Genomic DNA, 14,254 nt, shown 5'->3' on the forward strand with positions numbered 1-14,254 from the left:
AAAATGCCTCCTTCCTGGCTAGCCCTAATTTGCATAGGGCAGGCTCAGCAGGGAGGAGACAAAACATATAAAAAGAGGAAGCCAAGAGGGATTGAGGCCTTGAGGCTGTACTATCCTTTGTTTATGGAATAAATAAAACTGAGCTGTAGAGCTGTAACACTGGTCCACTGTTTGAAATCTTTGTTGCGGTGAGACAGAACTGAGGAAATTACACACTCTCCCGACATTCTGCTCTCAACAAGTGTTGAAAATATGGTTCATTTTATTAGGTGGATCTAAATTGAAATTCTTCATTGACTTCACACTGCCTGTAAGCAAGATACCTCAGTGACCTTTCCTTCCCTGTTATAAGGCTCAATAAAGTAGATGCTGGAGAAGGCAATGGCACCCCACTCCAGTACGGTTGCCTGGAAAATCCCATGGACGGAGGAGCCTGGTAGGCTGCAGTCCATGGGGTCGCTGAGGGTCAGACACGACTGAGCAACTTCACTTTCACTTTCATGCATTGGAGAAGGAAATGGCAACCCACTCCAGTGTTCTTGCCTGGAGAATCCCAGGGACGGGGGAGCCTGGTGGGCTGCCGTCTATGGGGTCGCACAGAGTCGGACACGACTGAAGTGACTCAGCAGCAGCAAAGTAGATGCAGCCGAATAGTGTTCAGAATCATTTCCTAAAGAAAGTTTGAATAATGTTGCAAAACAGAAAGGATTGCTAATAGCAAATAGAGGAAGTTTTAACAGCACATTTCCAAATTTTCTTCATGATTATTTCAGACTCATTTTGTTAACATCTTATTTACTGATCTTCTGTCCTCAAATAGAGATGTTATACTGATTTTTGGTTCATTATCACACCAAATGAGACATGCTTGGGTAGGCTTGTACCCATTGAGGAGAGAACTCATGTAAGCTGATACATGGGAGCTTTTTCTAGAACAGCCTACCTATCAGGGCCCAAACCCTACATGAACAGTGTGGCTTCCAGAAACAATGGCTTTTCTCCAGGCTTTGGTTGCAGAGTATAAATATCTTCTCTAGAAATAGTTCTTCAGGCTTTCTGCCCTAAAAGGTGTATTGTTATCAGCAAAGTGGTTGATTTGACTCTTTTTTCTGTTCCTTCATATTTTACTGGGACTTCCCAAGTGGCACTAGTGGTAAAGAACCCACCTGCCACTGAAGGAGATGTAGGAGACCTGGGTTTGATCCCTGGGTCAGGAAGATCTGCTGGAGGAGGATGTGGCAACCCTCTCCAGTATTCTAGCCTGGTTACTCTCTTTCTGCTCCCTCATATTTTACTAGCATTAATACAGGGGATTTTGTGCCAACTTCCTGGTCAGGTCCTCTTTACAGGGCCACTGTGCTCGTGGATCCCATGTAGACCAGGGCTCTTAGTCTTTATATCTAGAAACCAAATGAAGCTCAGAAAGTGCTGGAAGGTGGGGGTGGGGGTCCTGAAATCAGCTGCACTTCCCTTACTGGAGGTGAGCACTTCCCCAGCCCTGGGAGAGACACAGACTCTCAGAAGCAGCTGACTTTGCTTCATCTGAAAGGGAGTTAGCTCTATATGGCAGAAGCAAAAATTCAACAAAAATGCCTTCTCTGATGGACAGACATTGCCACTGATCACACTGACAAGAAAGCTTTAGAAGGTGTCTTAACTCCGAACAGTGTCTCCAAACTGTCTCCTCTTCTGGGCCCACAAGAACTTTTACGGAGTTCTTTTGGGACAGGAGGAAATAGAAGGTGTCAACAGGGTTTTTGTGCTCACTGGGGAAATGAAAGGTGGCAGAAACCATCCAGGAAACCTGTAATTCTGCCTTTTCTCTAGGAAGCAAGAAAAATGATGAAGTTTGCTCACAGGCAATGGAATGGAGTAGTCTCAGAGATAAGCATACCACACATACGTTGTGTTCTAGCTACCCTCTTCTTTGTTAAAAACTTGAACTGCAACCAGGTTGCTTTCTTGAGAAGGGAGGCGCTAGGGCCCAGGAGTGAGGGTGCTGGCTTTGTTGTGTGACCACAGAGGCTGGTTACATACTAATTTCCTCTAGGGCTTGTGATGAAGTCAGTAAACCACAGCCTTCAACATGCTCTGCTCAAGCGGCTTCAGTGGCTTCTCAGTGCTGTCTCGGCCATGACACACATCTGACATGCCCTCCCTTAACCCACTCGTAGACTGTCTCTCTCTCCCTGCAGCATGGACCAAAGAGAAATTCTGCAGAAGTTCTTGGATGAGGCACAACACAGGAAGAGTAACAAAGAGGAGTTTGCTAATGAATTTCTGGTAAGTTCTATGTGTGACACTCTCAGACCAGTTACATAGACTGTTTGATAGTGGTTCAACTCTCATAGATCAAGTTGTTCTTCGGATAAAGTGAATTTCAGAACTTTCAGGGGAAGAAGGCAACCTAAAAGTTTGATTTCTCTAAGTGGTTTGTGTGTATTCTAGTTATTTTCTCCAAAATACAGTTTTAAAAATTTTCCTTGCTAGTTCTTAGACTTTGACTAGGACTCCTATAGATGACATACATAATTCCAGTTGCATAAATATGATATTAATTGAACATCTGGAGTTCCCAGGTATCTGAGTTGGGTTTATGCTTCAAAGAGCTAATTTTAATTAATGTCAAGAGGAAAGAAACCAAGACTAACTTTTCATGGAGCATTATGCTTTTATGGAGCCCTTCAGTGGGTTCCATTTGGATGACAAAAACTCTTGAAGAGCACCCTAACTACTTTCTGCCATATTCATTTTTGCTTTTTTTAATGAAGAAAAAATATAAGAACATGTGCTTTTACAGTAACGGGGTTTTCCTTAATCTTCTTTTGCTTGGAGGGGTGGAATGGCCAGGATGGAGAGTAAAGAAAGGTGAGGGAGATGGAGAGAAACGTAGGCACAAGGTAGCCTAAGGTTTGGTTACCTAGAGGGACACTGTATTTCCTCCAGCAGAACGGTGCTTACTGATGCAGTGGCAACTGGGTCAGCCTCATTCATCTTATAACCCAGCACTTCAGATGACATAGGATGTCTGAGAGTACTTATTATGTGTTTTGGAATAGCTCCAGCTGATGTTTCGGCTCTGTAAGAACTTCAAACCTTACCTTTGCAGTTGTGAGGATACTGAAAAAATAAGAGAATTTTTTACTACTTGGCATGTTCCTTAATCTCACTGAGTCTCTGTTTTCTGAGTTCTGAAACGGAGATAATAATTTATGTCCTACCTCTCTGCACAAGATTATTGTGATGACTAAAGATCAATACTAATACTTAAATGTGACTATTCATTCAGTAAATTTATTGAGCACATGCTATGTATCAAGTTTAGTTCCAGGCACCGAGGAGATAGCAGTGAACAGAAAACCTTTGCCCTCACGGAGCTAACATTCTGATGTGTTTGTGCTAAGTTGTTTCAGTCGTGTCCGACTCTGTGTGACCCTATGTACTATAACCCACCAGGTTTCTCTGACCATGGGATTCTCCAGCCAAGAATACTGGAGTGGGTTGCCATGCTCTCCTCCAAGGGATCTTCCCGACCAGATAGTAAGATGTGAAAACACTCTGCAGATTCTCGAGTGATTAGATATTATGATGTGATCTCATATTATGATAGAAACCCTTGTGTCAGCTCAACTTCGATAATACCGTGGTGTCATAAAAAATGACACTCTAGTTCCCACTGGCCAAAGAGTCTGAGTCCCTCTAGTAGAATTAGCAGGGAGGGAGGGGAGGTAGAAAGCCTGGCCCATGTGTCTTAAACATGTACCTGGCCCTGGGCTAGAACTCCTGAGCCAAATATCTCCAATACAGAGAGGTAAGAAGCGAGCTGAAGGGGCAGGGGCAGCCTCTGTTTTATTTTGGTTATGTTTTAGAAAGTAATATAGACTACCTCTCTGACATTTTACCTCTTCTTAGCTCAGTCATTATAACCTCTCACCAAATTATAGCAGCTACCTCACCTCCTGTTTTCTCTGCTCTAGCCTTGCCCTCCCTTCAATCAATTTTCCGTTTGACACTCAAGTGATCTTTTAATACCACCAAGTGATCTGGTTATTTTTTTTTCCCTGCTTAAAAACCTTTTATAGTTTGTGTTTTTTCCAGCTGTTTAAAATTGTGATAATACACATTTAGAAAACTACATAAAACCCAAGTATAATTGTAAAGTAACTACCACCAGGTCAAAGAACAGAACATTGTCAGCCCCTATGTGTCCCTTCCTCATCAGGTCCCTCGCCCCCACCCTCGCCCCCACACCCACCCTACCCTGCCCTGCCCAAGGAATAATCACTCTCCTGACTTTTATATTAATCACTTCCTTGCTTTTCTAGCTCCTAATTTTAAGAACCTTGTTTTTGGGTGGTGATTAAGTGGAACCTCACTGTTCACTGACTCATGTCCTCCAGTGGAAAAACAGAGTTTTTCCTTCAGCCCCACCTAAATGTTCAGCTGAGATACCAGAAAGAGTAGCTTGGGGGGAGGTGGGGGGTGGTGAATGGGGCCAGGATGCTGGCTGGGACAAGGTAAATACTGCTCTTCAATAGGAAGGCTTTCCACCTGGTCATGTCCCCATTCCATCTTCAGCTCTGAATATATTCTCCCAGGATTTGATGTTTCTGAAATTTGAGGGCTGATTCTGTGACACATGGCCACTGCTGGCCTAAATAGGAGTGTCTCTGTGGGAATTAACTTCCCTGGTGGCTCAGACGGTAGAGCGTCTGCCTACAATGAGGGAGACCCGGGTTCAATCCCTGGGTTGGGAAGATCCCCTGGAGAAGTAAATAGCAACCCACTCCAGTACTCTTGCATGGAAAATCCCATGGACGGAGGAGTCTGGTAGGCTACAGTTCATGGGGTCGCAGAGTTGGACACGACTTAACGACTTCACTTCACTTCTGCAGGAATTATCGAAAGATATCTCTACTTCCAGGTAGATACTCTGTACACCCTGCCCCCACTGGGTTCATGGCTTAGCTATCAGTCCCCACTTCCCCCTTGGTCAAGTATCTTTGTGCAGCGCACAAAGCGCTGCTATGACAGCTAGAGCCGGTACTGGGCTGCTTTGGTCTTTTTCTCGTGCCAAGGTCTTTTTCCCAAGCTAAGGCTAAACTCAATAATCCTCCTATTTTGTTGTTGTCTAAAATTTTTATTTATCTTTTATTTATTATTATTTTTGGCTGCACTGGGTCTTCACTGATGCACTCAGGCTTTCTCTAGTTGCAGCAAGCGGGGGCTACTCTAGTTGCAGCTCTCTGGCTTCTCATCGAGGCGGCTTCTCTTGTTGTGGAGCATGGACTCTAGGGCACACAGCTTCAGTAGTTGCAGCATGTGGGCTCAGTGGTTGTGGCTCGAGGGCTCTAGAGCATGTGAGCTTCAATAGTTGTAGCACATGGGTTTGGTTGCCCCATGGCATGTGGAATCTTCCCAGACCAGGGATTAAACCTGTGTCCCCTGCATTGGCATTCTTAACCTCTGGACCATCAGGGAAGTCTCTTAATAATAATTCTGTAGTTGAAACTATCACTAACCACTCCTATAAGGTTCTCATGCCTTCATTCAAATATTTATTGAGTGCTTACTACGTGCAAAGCATTGTGCTGGATACTGGTTCTGTGATACTTCATGCTTTAGTGGAGCTTATCTTTTTAAGACATTAGAGATGTCTTAGAGAGGCAGATATTAAACAACTAATTACTCTATTAAATATTTAATTATAATTGTGCTGGTCTTGGTGGGATGTCAAGGAAACATCACATCCATTATCTTATTTATTACTCATTAAAAAAAAACCTATGAGGTTGTTCTGATCTCTGACTTACTGATAAGGAGAATGTGGCTCTAAGAAGTTAAATAATTGGCTTAAGTTCACTCAGCTGCTCAACCATAGACATGAAATTTAACCTGGATCTGTCATATCAGAGTCTGTGAAATTAATCCTTATGCAATATCTTGCTTCAGCCAATAACCGAGTCCCTCATAGAACCTAGACTAAAGGTAAGTCCCTAGTTGGCATAGTTTCTATATGGCAGAAATAGCAGTATGTAATCATACTATTGAAAATCTTAAAGATACTTAAAAAGAATAAAACTTTTATTGTCATTTTTATAAAACAATGCTATTACAAGTTAAAAGAAAATCACCATAGTACCCACATCCCAACAAATAAAATTTTAGGGGGTATAAAAATTCTAGTTTTTCTCCATTCATAGGATGCTTTTCATATCATTGTAATTATAAGCATAGCTATTATTTTATATTCTCATATTTTCATTTACTGCAACAAAATTATCATATTGATTAAAATCTATATTAATGACTTTTGATGCAGGATAATATATTGAAAATATAATAAAGTAATAGCTAATACTTTTATACCTCTTACGGAAACTGTTCTAAACACTTTTATATGTCAACTCATTTAAATCTATTGAAGAAGGCACTGTTATTATTTTCATTTTATGGATGAGGAAACCGAGACCCAGAGAGGTTATCTGACTTGCTCCGGGTCACATAGCTAGTAAGTGGTGGAATTTACTTTTGAGTTAAGGCAGTCTTGCTGTTCTTGTAACAACTTTGGAGTCATATAAGTCTGGGTTTAAGTTTGCATTCTGCCTATTATTAGTTATGTGACCTTGAACAAAGAACCTAAGTGGTAACTAGACTTCCCTGGTGGTCCAGTGATTAAGAATCTGCCTTCCAATCCAGCGGACAGAGGTTCCATCCCTGATTGGGGAACTAAGATCCCACATACTTCGTGGCAACTAAGCCTGTATGTATGATCAGACACTAAGTCGTATCTGACTCTTTGTGACCCCATGGACTGTAGCCCACCAGGGTTCTCTGTCCATGGGATTTTCCAGGGAAGAATATTGGAATGGGTTGCCATTTCCTCCTCCATAAGCCCACATACCTCAACGGAGAGATCACACATGCTGCAACTAAGAACAGACACGGCCTCCCTGCCAAAAAAAAAAAAAGAAGTGGTAACAAAAATAATATTCACTGTGAAAAATTTATGTGAAAAGAATAAATATATAAAATGCCTGACATGAGTAGGCACCCAAATAATTTATTTTTCTGTGGTTGGAAGTGAGGTTATTTCTCATTTTTCATGATTATTGATAACACTGCAATAGGTGTCCTTGTGGTTTTCCCTTTGTTTGGATTATATCCTGGAGCTAGATGCCCAAAAGTGTTATTACTGGACCAAAGAGTATTAGCATTTAATTGGTAAAGTTTTGCCAAATGTATTTCCAAGAGAGTTTTTTTTAACTTACAGTATCTGAATTGATCATATTCTCTAGCACCAGCACTTCCCGGGTAGCTCAGTAGGTAAAGAATCAGCCTGCAATGCAGGAAACTGCATGCAATACAGGAGCCCAGGGTTTGATCCCTGGGTCAGGAAGATTCCCTAGAGAAGGAAATGGCAACCCATTCCAGGATTCTTGCCTGGGAATTCCCATGGACACAGAAGCCTGGTGGGCTACAGTCCACGAGGTTGGGAAGAGTCAGACATGACTTAGCGACTCATGAACTAGTCTCATTTAATATCTAAAAAAGACAGTAATAGATAAATTTTTTGACTGCTTATCATATGCTAGGCTATCAAAGTGGTTTACCATATATGATCTTAATCACTACAACAACCCCAAGAGGAAATAATTATCTTCATCTTATCCTTGAAATAGTAAAACCAGGATTTGGAACTCTGATATGTTTGATTCCAAGTCCTCTTAGCCTCTATACTTAAACTACATCAAGTAAAATCATGTTTTAGTTTTTAAATGTAATTAGTATAAAACAGTACTTTGTTATGTTACTTTAATTTGATTTCCAAGCCTGAAAACTTTTCATCACTATTTTCAATCTGCATTTCCTCACATAAACTTACTGTTTGTGTATTTTCCATAATAGCTAACCCACTGAATCATGTTCCAGATTCTCTGCTTGAGTGCTTCAAGAACAGAGCCTTATTTAATTCCCAAAGAGCCATTTGTAATGAACGCTAATAAAGTCCCACAGGGACCCACTGCCGAGTTCTCCAGCTTTTTACAGCATGCTCAGTTTCTTGTCCTTGTTATGTCTCCTCTGCCACAGAACTTTGTACACATGCTGTTACCTCTGCTTTGAATATTCCTTCACTCTCCTCTTTTACCTACTTAACACTTCATAATTCTTCAGATATCAATTTGGTGGTCACTTTCTCAGAGAAGCCTTCTTTGACCTCCCTAAATAAATCAAATAAGCCCTCAGCACCATCTGTCATTTTTTAAAAGTTTCTCCCCAGTCCCCAGCTTTAGTAAAGTGTTCATAGCATTTATCACAGTTCCAATTATACATTCATTTGTGTTGTTATTTGATTAATGTCTGCTTTCCCATCAGACTGAAGCTCCACAAAGGCAAGGCTCAGATTTACTTCTGCTTATATTGATATCCTCAATAACTAGAATAGTATTTGCTACGTGGTAGACACTGAGGGTCAGAGAAATCAAACAACTTACCTAATGTCATGGAGATCATAAGTTGTAGAACTCAGATTTGAAATAAAATTATTTAACTTTTGAGTTTGTGCTCTTGGTCTCCACCACATCTCCCCACTCCTGTTTATCCATCCATCTTCCCAGGTGGAGCTAGTGGTAAAGAACCTGCCTGCCAAAGCAGGAGACACAAGAGACGCAGGTTCGATCCCTGGGTCAGGAAGATCCCCTGGAGGAGGGCATGGCAACCCACTCCAGTATTCTTGCCTAGAGAATCCCACGGACAGAGGAGCCTGGTGGGTTGGACATGACTGAAGCGACTTAGCATGGCACAACACTCAACTTCTTAAGAGAACTGTAGAATATAACATACACACAGAAAAGTGCTTTAAACACACACATACAATTTAACAATTAGTAATAAAGCAGGTATCTATATAAGTACCACTCAGATCAAGAAACAGAACATTGCCACACCCCAGAAATCCTTTAGGTGTCCTTCCAGATCATAGCTCCTCTCAACTTCCACCTGACTAGAGGTAAACACTATCACAATATTATTTTTTCCTTTGTTTTACATAGCTTCAAGGCCATATATCACTAAGCAATAGAGATTAATTTTACCTGTTTTTGAATTCTATGTAAATAAAATGTCATGTATACATTTTAAATATTTTCCTTTTTCATTCTACATTGTATTTCTAAAATTCATTTAGTTGCATGTAGATGGGTCTTAGTTTTTTCTAATCATTTTTATGAATTCTTTTTAAAAGCATTTTTTTACACCATACTGTGTGGCAGGCAGAGCTTCCCTGACAAGGGATCAAACCCATGCCCCCTGCAGTAGAAGCACAGTCTTAACCACTAGACCACTGAAGTCCCATTTTTATGAATTCTGCCAAGGTTTAATATATGCAATTACTGCTGTGATCACAGAGTGATCTTAGCTGCTGCTGCTAAGTCACTTCAGTCGTGTCTGAACTCTGTGCGACCCCATAGACGGCAGCCCACTAGGCTCTTCTGTCCCTGGGATTCTCCAGGCTAGAATACTGGAGTGGGTTGCCATTTCCTTCTCCAAGCATGAAAGTGAAAAGTGAAAGTGAAGTTGCTCAGTTGTGCCTGACTCTTAAGCGACCCCATGGACTGCAGCCTACCAGGCTCCTCCATCCATGGGATTTTCCAGGCAAGAGTACTGGAGTGGGTTGCCATTGCCTTCTCCGAGAGTGCACTGAGAGAGACCAAATAGTCACTTAGGGTAGTATTAACTATTTTGAGTCACCATAATTCAGTGTCTTGACTTTAGCTTTGTTGGTCTAAAAAATCAATTTTGTCAGTACACTGAGAGATGATCAGAATCAGGCAAATACATATGAAATTCACCAAAAATAAGAATGCCAATTTAGTAATTTTGGGTGGAGAAAAATTATTGTCAGAATAGAACTTTGCATTGACTGGCCACCACAGTCTCTGAATTTGGGGAGAAACTTACATGAGAAGCCAATGATAGTAAGAAAGCTGCTTGATAAGCATGGTGATTTTAGTGACCTCAACTGTGATGGTATACAATGTCTTCATCTCTTTGTTTGAGCCCTCAGGATAGTGTTCACCACTTTTTTCTGGACACTAATGACTTTATTTTCCTTCTTCTTAACTTAATGAAGATTATCCTCTTCCTTTAATGCATTTTTTAAATCCGATCAATGATAATTTACAGGGGAATAGGTATTCACTTTGGTCAACTACTACAACCAACTGTGGTTTTATTACATGTGCTTTTCAGCCATTGTGTTAAATATGGGTTAAGGCTTGGTTATATGTTTCATGCTGGTCAATTTGATGCATTCCTTTATGGTTAAAACTCCTTAGATGCTTTTTTCTTTTCTATATTGGAGGTAGTCAAGGCATCTTGATTTAAAAAGCACGTGTTAAAAAAAAAAGTATGATCATGTGGAAAAAGTGAGTTTAGAGAATGGCAAGTGTGCTAAATATGCATATATGAGTTTGTTGGATGTCTATACGTATTTGTTCAAAGACTGGATGTGAATACAGAAACAGGAACACAGTTTCATACAGGTAGGGTGATGCGATTACAGCGTATTTTCTTCCTTCTAAAAACTGTTTTGGAGAGAGGAAACTGTAAAGGGAAATTCAAATAACATAAAATACAACTAATAACACTTTACCTACCAAATGCATCTATACTTAAAACATCATAATCTTTATGTTGGTCAGCATTTAGAATTATGCAGGCTTCTACATGGCTGGTATATTGATCTCAAACATTGCTGTTATAACTTTCTGGAGGCAAAATTTGTATACTGGTTCTGATGTATATTTTGTAATATGGATAAAAAGCCTTCAAAACAGGCAAATTCGTTGAGCACTCCTAAGAATTCATGTGAAGGAAATAATGAAAGATATTTATATTGATTCTGGCCACCTATTGTAATATTGTTGGATTGTTTAGGAAGATTGAAAGCAACTTAAATGTCCAAGAGTATAAAGGAATGGGTTAAGTAACTTATGTTGCATCTCATACAATAGAAGGGTCTGCAGGTGGATTCTGTAATGTTTAAGCCACCAGGGAGGCCCACAGATAATGTAGAAGAATGCAAACTGTTAAGTAAAGAGAGAAAGTTATAAAACCCTATGTGCAGTATGAGCCCATCTTCATTACACACGTGAATAAAAGGCTGGAATGTAATATTTCAAAATATTAAGAATAATTAACTCTGAGGGTTATAGATAAGGTGATTTTTAATCATCTTTTTATGGGTTCTGTATATTCTAAAAATTTCTGCAATTCATATGTGTTACTTTTTACTTTAAAAAATCTATATTAAAATTTTTCTTTTAGTGTTGTTGGGTTCCATTTAAACAATAAAAAGCAAAAAAAAGAATTTTATGCTTCCTGGATATGAGGTGCTTTTGTAGAAAAGGTAAATACGGAATTTATTAATACAAAGACATTTATTAAATATGAAGCATTCAATGAACCCTAATAGAAAGAAGATATCCAGTCCTGAAGGTCAAGTGCTAATGTCGGTTTATAATGCACTAGAAGTCAGGTTGGTGTTGTAGCAACTTGTGAAGACTTTAACATAGACAGACCAGAGAAGACCTGGATACATCTTAGCTCTATAGAGAAGATATAGATACATCCTAGTTCTGTATTTATTTATAACAATACTAGCCAAGCAGTTATGAACACAGTACCTCCTGCATAGCAAGTGCACAAACATCTGTTGGGTTGAAATGACTCATTTATGGGAATTGGCCTATCACTTGAACAAACTTATCAGCATTTCCTGACTTTTGTACCCATTATGCTCAGTCCCTCAGTTGTGTCTGACTGTCTGCAACACTATGGACTTTAGCCCGCCAGGCTCCTCTCTCCGTGGAATTTTCCAGGCAAGAATCATGGAGTCAGTTGCCATTTCCTACTCCATTGTACCCATTAAGGTGCAGATTTTTTTAGTGCTTCCACTAGAATAAATATATCATATTATCCGTAAAGCTCGTTTATTCCAGTTCCATCTTCAGCCTCCAGTCCCATGTAGGACCATCCAGTCCCATGTTTAAAGTTATTCACTGGACATTTAAAATACATTTAAATCCATTTCTTTTTGCCATATCCTTACATTTTATTGATCTAAATTTGAAACTCTTTGTTTACTCACCCAAGTTTAGCTACTGCTTTCCCACTTGCTCACTTACCTGACCAATGTGTGGCAACACAATCCCCGTAAGCTTGCCTGTCTAGTTGAAGATGATTGCGTGCACACTCAGGGCCAGTTCAGTCTTGTTCCCCATTCCTGCTAGTGGTAGCCTTGTTTGCTGGACATAAAGGCCTGAACTCCTAATTCCATTCCTTTGCATTCATGCTGTCTCTATCCTGTTGGAGACTTGGAATAGATAAAACTGTAATATTACAATACTGTAATATTGTAAGGCGATGAAGAACTACCTTAAGACACTTCAACTTTGAGTCCCCTCTTCTGCCTAGCTCAGGAGGGCCAAGGTTGATTTTTCCCCACACCCAGATGTAACTTATGCTCTGTTTTCTATACAATAGTGTAGTCCTCCAAGGCAGAGAGTGCGAACACCAAATGCGGTCTTGTGCTTTCTTCTTTCTTCCTGTTCTCTTTTGAGAGTGATGTTGATTCATTTACTAGCAATTGCTTTTCTAGTCAGTGAAAAAGAGCATGCAATAGATTCAGTCCTGATTTCCACAATTTCATAGCCAGAACCTCAGTTCTGTTTTCCTGTCTTGAAATGGGGGTGCTTTCCTGGTGGTCCAGAGGCTAAGACTCCGTGCTCCCAATGCAGAGGGCCTAGGTTCTATCCCTGGTCGGGGAACTAGATCCCACATGCCACAACTGAGAGTTCAAATGCCCCAACTAAAGATCCTGCATAGTGCAACGAAGATGGAAAATCCTGCATGTGGCAACTAAGACCCAGCACAGCCAAATAAATAAATAAAAATAAATATTAAAAAATTCCGAAAAAAAAAAGAAAGAAAGAAAAGGGGTATAGTCCACAAACCAAATCAGCATACTTTTAGCTTATCAAGCATATGCACAGAATCGTTTCTCATACATTACAAATGATCAGGACTCAGGAGGCCCCTTTTCTCTATTCTCTCAGCAGCTTTTCTTCATTCCCTGATTTCTCTCATTGGTGCTGCCTTTAGGGAACTCATATCCACTTTGCGGTTGGTAGAGAAATACTTTCTCCCTTCAACCTCTCTTTTCTCCCCCAACCCAACCCACCCTCATGGCTCTGCTTTCTCTTTTATACTCTTTTCCTTCCAACCTTCAGATTTTCTCTTATTCTTGTGAGGTTTACTAGTTCTCTGTCCTGAGTTGGCTCTGCTTTATTCCCTGGTTGGGTGTTGGAGCCCTGAGGGTCTAGCAGAGAGAGAAGGGGAGTGAGAAAAAGACCTTCACAGTAATCTGACCTTTAGGTAAGACATCTGAAAAAAAAAAAATCTTTCACACTTTCCAAATTAACAGTTCTACAGGCATTTCCTATGTGATGTTTTGCTAAAAGAATGTCTGCATTTGTCATCCAGCCAGATAACTCTGGGAGAAAGAACAGAGTAGGAAATAAAAATCCATTCTCTTAGAGGAAAACATAGGCAGAACACTCGACGACATAAATCAAAGCAAGATCCTCTATGACCCACCTCCTAGAGTAATGGAAATAAAAACAAAAGTAAACAAGTGGGACCTGATTAAACTGAAAAGCTTTTGCACAGCAAAGGAAACTATAAGCAAAGTGAAAAGACAGCCCTCAAAATGGAAGAAAATAATAGCAAATGAAACAACTGACAAAGGATTAATTTCCAAAATAGACAAGCAGCTCATATAACTCATCGTCAGACAAACAACCCAATCAAAAAGTGGGAAAAAGACCTAAACAGACAGTTCTCCAAAGGAGACATATGGATGGCTAATAAACACATGAAAAGGTGCTCAACATCACTCATTATTAGAGAAATAGAAATCAAAACTACTATGAGATGTCACCTTACACCAGTCAGAATGGCATCATCAAAAAGTCTACAAACAATAAATGCTGGAGAGGGTGAGGAGAAAAGGGAACGCTCTTGCACTGTTGTTGGGAATGTAAAGTGATACAGTCACTATGGAAGACGGTATGGAGATTCCTTAAAAAACTAGGAATAAAACCACCATATGACACAGCAATCCCACTCCTACGCATATACCCTGAGGAAACCAAAATTGAAAGAGACACATGTATCCTATTGTTCATTGCAG

At 40.2% G+C, this 14,254-nt stretch overlaps 1 protein-coding gene across 2 annotated transcripts in view; it reads left to right on the top strand.

The window, feature by feature from the left end:
* The first annotated feature begins 1,334 nt into the window (after positions 1-1,334).
* PTPN22 (protein tyrosine phosphatase non-receptor type 22) overlaps positions 1,335-14,254 on the top strand; it is a 59,100-nt gene continuing 46,180 nt past the window's right edge. Inside the window, exon 1 of one of the 2 annotated variants that reach the window (XM_061410556.1) lies at positions 1,335-2,283. In XM_061410556.1, coding sequence (XP_061266540.1) covers positions 2,197-2,283 — 87 coding nt within the window. In that variant the 5' untranslated portion in view covers positions 1,335-2,196. The remainder of the gene's footprint in view (positions 2,284-14,254) is intronic. The other variant, XM_061410554.1, reaches the window with a different exon arrangement.

The sequence above is a fragment of the Bos javanicus genome, chromosome 3 (assembly GCF_032452875.1).
Source record: "Bos javanicus breed banteng chromosome 3, ARS-OSU_banteng_1.0, whole genome shotgun sequence".
Taxonomy (NCBI): Eukaryota; Metazoa; Chordata; class Mammalia; order Artiodactyla; family Bovidae; genus Bos; species Bos javanicus.